Source organism: Gavialis gangeticus, unplaced genomic scaffold (genome assembly GCF_001723915.1).
Source record: "Gavialis gangeticus isolate Ggan-Ray unplaced genomic scaffold, GavGan_comp1, whole genome shotgun sequence".
Classification (NCBI taxonomy): domain Eukaryota; kingdom Metazoa; phylum Chordata; order Crocodylia; family Gavialidae; genus Gavialis; species Gavialis gangeticus.
The window spans coordinates 191,956,839-191,965,858 of record NW_017728992.1 but is presented as its reverse complement, the minus strand read 5'-3'; the positions used below and the strand labels follow the sequence as shown (position 1 = coordinate 191,965,858).

Genomic DNA, 9,020 nt, shown 5'->3' with positions numbered 1-9,020 from the left:
TGTGCATCTTTAAACCGAAAAGGAGGTGGGGAGAAACTGCATATAGTGGTGCAGAGAACTTAGCTTGGGGACAGAGTATCTCAGCCTATCTGAGCTACAGAGATCAGAAAAGCCTTGATGATGGCAGGATAAGCCCTAAAACTGAAGAATTTAATCTAGGCTGGCTTCACTGGAAAAAAAAAAATGACACTTCCAGCCTCTGTGTGGGGTTTCTTTCCATTCACTGAAGTATGGCTGTGAAGTTAGCAAGCAAAAATGAAGCCGAAATAAACCATTTAAGATGTTGCACATCACACTAAAAGCATGATTGCAAAACAGTTTAGAGTTGAAGGCTTTTGTAACCATAGCCACCCTCAATGAGCAGAAGTACACTTGTCCAAACTTTAATTTTAACCACTATTAAAAACTTTGAGTTCAAGTACATGTTGAAACTTGAATTTTCAATCATCTCCATGGTAACTAAATAATTTGCAACAGAATAAGCAGTTAGCCTGAAAAAAGAATCCTCTCATTCAGTAGTTAGCAATCTGCACTCCCCTCTACACAAACTGTGAGGGTTGGATCCAACAGTGTAATGGGTTTTTATGTTCTCATTAACTTCCAAAGGCAGAACAGATTACTTGTTAGTACCTCAATAATGAAAAAATTACATGCAAATGACCTAATTTCTGACATTATAAAAGAGTCTGTATTTACTTATTTACCAGTTCAAATTGGATCTCCCATCAACATGAAATAGCAAAGTTCAGCCACATGCCACTCACTACTGGGACTCTAACCACAGACGGGATTTCAACAGCAGGCAACAAACTGGCTTTAAGTTTCCACTATGTTTCCGTAAAGCCACTGTTTACACCTGAACCCAAACACTGACCAAAATTGACCTCTGCTGTTGAAATTATGTTTGAAACTTAAACATAAAACTTTCCTTGTAAACTGGTTTTGTTAAAACAGTTTAACTCATTCTTCCACAAACTGAAGGAAGGATTATGCAAATGTGAAACTGGCATCAGCCCGACACTACCATAAATTAGACATTATCTGGAGGCTAAACAGTTCAGCCCAGTAAAAAACCACTGCCCTGCTGGTCTTTGAACAAACCAGGATGCAGATCAAAGCCTGGAAGAGACTGAAATCAAAGTGCTACGGTACAATTATTTAAGAATCCAGTTTTGTTGCAAAAGCAGCTTGATACACGCAAGGATTCTGGCAGCGTCTCCTTTATAAATCCTTTTCTTCAGGAACTGATTATTCAGCTTAAAATCAAAACTACAACTTGCAATGTGGATTTAGCTTAATAAAACTGTGCTTTGTGGAGTCCAACCCTTGAATAAACAAACAATTTCAAGTATTTCCCACTATTAAAACCAGCAATATGACCAACAGATATGAGTTATTGTAGCCCAAGGGTATCCAACCTATGCCACAAATGCCACAAGTGGCATGGGCAGCTTTTATGTGGCACGTGGCAGATCAGGGCGGAAGCCTGGAGCACAAGAAAGGAAGCAATCAGCAGATCAGCCAGGGGGCACAGAGCTGGGAGCAGAAAGCAGAGCAGCAGATTGGGCAGGGGAAGGAAATCAAAGTGGTGCTTGGGAGGGTTACAAACTAATGTGTGGCATCATGCCTGCCAAAAAGCTTGCCCTCCACTGCTGTAGCCATTTCACTTGCAACATGGAGACAAAACTAACTTACCAAAGACATAAGACCACAGTTCTTCTAGTTCGGTGCTCTGCTGAAGTGGCCAGTAACACGTTTCAAAAGGAGTTGCATAAACTGCTCCCCACCCCTCCCAAAAGGACATCACGGAAGAATCTGCTCTCAAAGTTATCCAAAAAGCAAGTCTGTTAAGTGTCATATGCCCTTAAAAGAGCCCAGGTTTATATCCCATCTTTCTGAAAAATGATAGTGTACCTAGGTATCTATAATGGTAAAATAACTTTAATACTCCTTTTTGAATTCTGTTAAGCTATGCATCAATGATATGTTGTGGCAGCTGTACAAAAGGTTTCGTGCAGCGTAAAAAAAATCCATTTCATTATTTCCATTAGTTGCCTTTCAGTTCAATTTGACACCATCTTATCCTTATATTATGACACAGGTTAAGCACATGCAGTTTATGTAATATATATAGCATTCTTTATTCTGCAGATCTGTATCAATGCAACAGAACTGCATATCATGTCATCTGCAGCCATGCTGTCAATTCTGTTATTTTTATTCCATTGTTACACTCTATTTAAAGCATTGCTGTACCCTGATCCTAGGTCTTCAATGAAACAGTCACAACCATGGCCATTTTTTTCCAAAATAATTACTGTTAATTTCAAACCTAGCAATGTGTCTCAGAATATTATTTCCTAATTTTTTTTGCCTTGAATGCGTGCAAATTGCATGTGTTATGATGCTAATTCACTTAGCTTTACAGAAGTGCTTCAACAGCCCACAGGCTTCTCAAATCTTGACTAAAATCAGTATTCCTTGCAAGTTCTGCTACCTCCATGCTCACCTTTTGTGTCATTCCACTGATAGACGTGTTAAATATCAATCCTATCATGGAACTGAGGGTAGAGGGAGGAACCTTACCCATAGAGTTGAATACCAATCATTAATTAATTAGATTCTGTCCAAAATAGTTGTTATGGGCAGTCTCTCTCAACATGCAATTATACTAGCTATCTTAAGGTGTTAGCATTACATAATAGCAGGAAGTATAGCTATTATTGCTGCAAGAATCCAGAAATATAGGATGGGCTCTATAAAATGAAACCAAGAATACTAGACTGCAGTCGCTAGTGAAAAATTCAACTCCAATTTACTAATAAAACTTAGTACTACTCATCATACTTTTAGTAGAATAACTATCCATATACAGTGCTTGTTTTTAATATTAAGCATAAAGGTACTTGTATATAGCCATTTTCTTCAAAACAAGATTGACATTTGAACGTAAAATGGGCTTACTCACAGAATTGGTTCCAAGAACTTGAAGTTTTGGTTCCCCCGACTCCAGCAACTTGGCCACCATGTGCAGAAAGCTTTCTACAAATGGTTTTATGCTTTGAGAATGACAAGCCATCAGAAGTTGGTCCAATGCCTCCATGGCAATTAAAACATACCTGACAATGAATGAATGAAGAGTAAGTACACATCTTCATGTTACGTTTAGACAAAAGGAAGCTTATCTATTACTGCCGGTGTGGCTAATGCCTCTATCATAAATAGACAAATCTATGATGGGCATTTTAGCAAAGATAGGAACACAATGCAAATAGGATGGTAAACCAATTATTGTTGCATTCAGTAAAAATATACAGATGTTTTTTTTTCATGTTATTTTACTTGTACCCCCCTTATCACCCACCCTAATTGCCAGCCAGGGATTCCCTTCCAATTCCACATGTTGCCAGTTTCATCGTGTCTATCACTTCCTACCCGATGCTCTTTTCATTCATTTCAATGTTCCTCCTTTCTAATACCCTCTTCTGATCCCTCCATACTACTGTCTTGCCTGTACCTCTCAAGTTCTCATGTGTTCCTCCCATTTCAAGGTGATGAGTTTAATTCAGATATATGGAAATTCATGCAATAAAATCAAACACTGACTTGTATAACAATTCTAGCTCAAACAGCTGGACAAACTGAAGGGAAATGTACTGCGCAAAACTCCCAAGCCTAGGAGTTTAACTCAGTATTAGGTCCCTTTCAAATCCAACACTGCATACAATTTCCTTGTTAAACTTTAAAATACGTTTGGCTAACCGATAACATTATACAAATCCACTTTCCACGAGTGTGAACAATACCTTGGTTTTTGACTTAAATGCCTCAGAATGTAGACCAGTACAGTAATGACAAAAAACAGGTTGCTATCAGTATCTATATTTATACCAATTTTCTTACCCAAAGCGATGTCTAACAACATCTCTGCTCAGTCTCTCTGCTAGGTAAGCACCTATTCGATCCAGCTTCTCTGGAGCAGAAACTGCATAGAAGGTCAACTTCTCCATATCAGCTTTAACAAGGCCATCCTAATATAAGACAAACAGTTCCTTTTTAAATTCACAGAAGTGAAAACTTGCATTCTTCGGTTTTTCCAAAAAATGCGCAAGTATTCAGTCCATAAAAATTAGAACTACGCTGCTGAAAGTATATAAAATTGGGACAAATGTCTCTGGACTAGGAGCAGGCAATTATTTTGGGTGGAGGGCCACTTAATGAGGTTTGGTGAGGGCCGCATGGATAGTCTCACCCTTTGACAGTTGTCCCACTCTGTGGTCGTCATCTTGGGTTAGTTGTCCCACCCCCTGACCTTTGTCACTGGAAGTCCCTCCCCTTGCCCCCCAGAAATACTCCTCTTGGGATGGGGGTGCCATCTTAGAACCAGAAAAAAACCCAGATCACATAGTAAATGTCAAACACCTACTATAACATACTTGCATTTTATTACAAAAAATATGTGTGTCATGATTTGTGTTTGCATACTGTATATAGCGGTGATTGCATAATAAACATATATTTCTCAGTCTTGTATAGCTTGCGTGTGTGGGGGGGTACGGTGTCTATGGTGGGTGCGTGTGTGTGGTGGGGGGTTTGGGGGTGTCTGTGTATGGTAGATGTGGAGACATAGGGTATGTTGGGGGGTTGTGTATAAGTGGGGGGTTGTGGGGGAAGGGTGTGGGTGTGTGGTTTTGTGGGGTGTGAGGACCAAGGGTAAGGGGGGAGTGGGGACCCCCCCCCCATACACAGTAGGAGGCAGGGGGCACTTAGGGCACTAGTGCCTGGCAAGGCCAGCGCTGCACATTGCAGCAAGAAGCGCAGCCCCCGCCAGGCCATCTGCTGCGGCCCTCCCTGCACTCACGCAGCACAGGAGGGAAGCCCCACATGCTGAAGCCAGCTGGGGAAGGGAAGGCAGCTGGCTTCAGTGCATGGGGCTTCCCTCCCCTGCTGGGCAAGTATGAGGAGCAATGCGATAGATTGCCTGGTGGGGGCTGCACTCATGATGTGCAGTGCTGACCCTGCCAGGCACTAGTGCCCCGAATGCCCCAGCCTGCTGGTGCTGCTACTACCTGCCAGGGCTGTACACTATGGGGGAACATGGGGAGGTCTCCACACCCCATCCTCCCTGATATCCACACGCTGCCCACCTGAGCTCTACACTGCCACCACCACCCCCTGGCCACAGGCTCCATGCTGTGATGCTGTGGCCTGACCCAGCTCTATGCTCCATGCTCTGTGTTTCTGCCCAGCTGCATATCAGCCCTACCCCAACCGTTTCCCAGAGCCAGCAGGAGACTGGGGACGCTGAGCAAGTCCCCGGCAGCTGCAGCCCCACCTGGAACCTGCTGTGGGTGGAAGGGCCCGGCACTGCCAGCAAGGGTGGGAGTAATGCACAATAGGGTATATTGGAGCATGTGTATACCTGGGGCATGTGTACCCTCGTGGGTGGAAGAGCTGGGCAGGGTATAATCTGTTGGTGGGCGCTGTGGGCTGAGTGAGAGTGCCTGGCGGGCTGCATGTGGCCCGCAGGCTGCATTTTCCCCGCCCCGCTCTAAAGCCTAAAATACAGAATTAGCAATACAAAAAATTAAGCTTGATATTTCCAAGAAAAAAAGAGATTGATTTTAATTTCCCCGACTGTTCCAACAAGCAGATACTTAGAACAGGTTCATGATCATCCTTGACATGCAGCATTTTCCCATGCAAGGTACGTTTAATAAAGTTCTTCAAAATACCATTAAAATCAACTTAATGTGTCAGCAGTGTCAAATTATTTTTTTTTCCAAATGAAAATTCTTTGTATAGCCACAATAACAGTTTATTTCCTCAATGTCACGTATTAGACAGAACTGAATGATCTCTGTACAAAGCAGCTCCCTCCCTATTTGCCTGTATTATATATGGTGTTTAAGAAGCTGATACTATTGACTTTTAACTGCCAGGAAGTATTTATTTATGCATTTGCTGCCCTTCCCAAAAAGGGCTCTGAGAGGTTTACAATAAAACATATGAAGTATTCAGCCTAACCAGATGGTAATTTTTAGACTACAGAGCAAACAGGGGTTAAAAAGATTGTTTTGGAGTCACTGTCTGCCCAATGTATCTTGTTCACTTGAGTTTCCAACTTGCAAACAAACAGGAATATAGGTGTTCACCAAATTCAAAGAAATCCCCCTTTTTCTAATGAATCCTAGAAATGTTGTGCATTTTGCCCATCTCTACTATTGATGTCAAAATGAAAGACCAGTTGTGATTAAAAACCTTGGCATCTCAACTACAAATTCCATTCCATCTACCTCACTAAAGTAACATTTTCAAATGTTTATTTTCTGTCCACCAGCATCAATGAGAAAAGTCACCAAGAGACTGCATATGAGTTCCCCCACACACACTTTTGCCTAAACTTCCCTTTGATCATTTCATATTTCAGTAGGCTGAACAAGATAAGGTTTAATTACTGTGGAGGAAGATCCTGGTGATTTGGAAATGCTACATGCATCCTAAACCCTGAGAATAACTGCATTTTTGCAGTGCTACTGAGGCAGAAAGTTGTGGTTTTCTTGAAGTTCCCTTCGATGCACGTATACACAAATCTGTGCCAGTGCACCATAAGCCACATCACATTACAAAACAGTTTACAAGAAACCTTTAACAAAAACTCTGGAGTAGTTTTGAAACGTTAAATTTTAGACATTTAGCGCTACTCAGCACTTACATCGAGCTGTATTTGTAAGGAGCATGGGCTGAAAGGGCTACTAGTACCCACTTCAGAAAGGATGTAGACAAAATTGGAGAGCCCCATGTCAGGCAATGAAAGTGGTGAGAGGGCTGGGGACATGACTTCTGACAAAAGGCTGAGGGAGCTGGGCTTATTTAGTCTGGAGAAGAGAAGACTGAGAGGGGATTTAATAGCATCTTTCAATTACATGAACAGTAATTACGAAGAGGATGGAACTAGACCAGGGATGGGCAATTATTTCAGCTGATGAGCCATTTAATGAGTTTTGGCAAGCTGCCGAGGGGCACGCATACAAAATCTTTCAGAAGATATAATTTTACCAAATTATAGATAAAAAGCCAATCATATTCTAAAAATCAACCATCTACTATATTTTAATTTTATTTCAAAAAATAGTTTTTGTCCCAATTTATTTTGTCCCGTGTATGAATAGTGTATATAGAGGCAATTGCATAATAGCTCAAAATAAAGTTTTACTCTTGTATATGGTGCAGGGGGAAGGGGGGGGGAGGCAGGAGAGTGTGTGCATGTGGGGGAGCGGGGGGGAGACTGCCTTAGCACTTGGTCTTGGGAGCCAGCCAAGGGTGGGGGGGGGAGCAGGTTACACATGCAGCAGAGCTCGCCTGGGAGGTTCAGGACAGGAGCAGTCTGCCCCCCTGGCATCCAGCTTGTGGCTGCCCCAGCAATGCTCTGCATGGGGCCGAGCCCTGCCCACTCCCACCCATGCTGTGCTCCTCCCTGCACCTGCCAACAGCCCCAGCCCCAGCCAGTGCACGTAGGTTCCCAGTGCGGCTGCAATCGCCCAGGTACTGCTCAGCTCCCCCTGCCTCTAGTGGCTCATCCTTCTGAGCCACTCCAGGCAACAGGGAGCACAGGAAGGGGTGGTGGCTGTGAGAACGTACGCTGGGCACAACACACCCAGCCAGGCAGGGGGAAGCTACAGCCAGGCAGCTCCTGCCCCAGCACACGGGGTTCCAGCTTCAGCTCCCACCACCTTCCACCACTCAGCTGCCTACAGGTGGGTAGCACTGGGCTGTCAGAATGGATGGAGGTCAGCCAGCAGCTGGAGCTGAAGCCCTGTGTGCTGGGACAGGAGCCACCTAACTGCAACTTACCTCCCATCTGCCTGGGCATGTCATGCTCACTACCTACCTGTCCCCACAGCTGCCATTGCTTCCCTGCACAACCTGCTGCCCAGAGTGATGCAGCAGGGACAGAAGGAGAAGCTGCACTGGGAACAGCCCCGCCAGGAAGCTGTGCATGCTGGATGGAGCTGGGACCATTGGCAGGCATGGACAGGAGCGTGCACAGGCTGCCCCAGGAGGGCACAGGTGGACCTCAGTCCTATGCACAGAACCGCAGGCTGGATACAGTCACCCCCTGGCAGGACTGATCCAAATCAGTTGATGGACTGGATCCAGCCTGTGGGTTGTGTTTTGCCCACCCCTGAGCTACCCTGTTCTCTGTGATGGCAGATAAGAAAACAAGGACCAATGGCCTCAGTTGCATTAAAGGAAATTTAGGTTTGCTATTAGGAAAAAAAATGTTTTCACAAGGAGGGTAGTAAAGCACTGGAACAGGTTACCCAGAGAGGTTGAGGAGGTTTTTAAGACCTGGCTACACAAAGCCCTGGCTGGGAAGACCTAGCTGGGGACAGCTCTGCTTTGAGCAGGAGGCTGGACTAGATGACTTCGTGTGGTCCCTTCCAAACTTAATTTTCTATAATTCTATGTTACTGCAGAGAGTCTACACAAGTAAAGTGATAACACATAATCTATATCAGGATGGGCAATTACTTTGGGCGGAGGGCCACTTACCCAGTTTTGGCAAGCTGTAGAGGGTAGCCCCGCCTCTTGACAGGTGCACCACGCCCTGGTCGCCATATTGGGACAAGTCCCACCCGCTAACCACCGACCTTTGCCACCAGAAGTCCTTCCCCTTGCCCCCAGAACTACTCCTTTCAGCAAGGGGTTTTCACATCACAGAACCAGAAAAATACCAAATAATATTCTTTAAAAAAAAAAAAAATCCAACATCTACAGCATTCATTAATTTCATTTCCACAATATTTGTGTCCTGATTTACAGGCATTTCTGTAGTGTACACAGAGGTGACTGCACAACAGATTAAACCGAAGTCTTACACTTGTATGCTGAGGGGGGTGAATATAGGTTTGTGGGGGTGTGTGCGGGAGGGTGGTTGGGGTGCGTGAGGGGGTGTGGGGGTCTGAGTATATGGCAGTGCAAGCTGGAGTGTGAGTGCATCTGTATTATGGGGTGTG

General features: G+C 44.2%; 1 protein-coding gene across 3 annotated transcripts in view; it reads right to left on the bottom strand.

Moving 5' to 3' along the window:
* EFR3A (EFR3 homolog A) overlaps positions 1-9,020 on the bottom strand; it is a 164,716-nt gene that overhangs the window by 101,287 nt on the left and 54,409 nt on the right. For all 3 annotated transcript variants that reach the window (XM_019528174.1, XM_019528173.1, XM_019528172.1), the window contains 2 exons: positions 3,904-4,031; positions 2,969-3,119 (listed from right to left, as the gene is read on the bottom strand). In XM_019528174.1, coding sequence (XP_019383719.1) covers positions 2,969-3,119; positions 3,904-4,031 — 279 coding nt within the window. The remainder of the gene's footprint in view (positions 1-2,968; positions 3,120-3,903; positions 4,032-9,020) is intronic.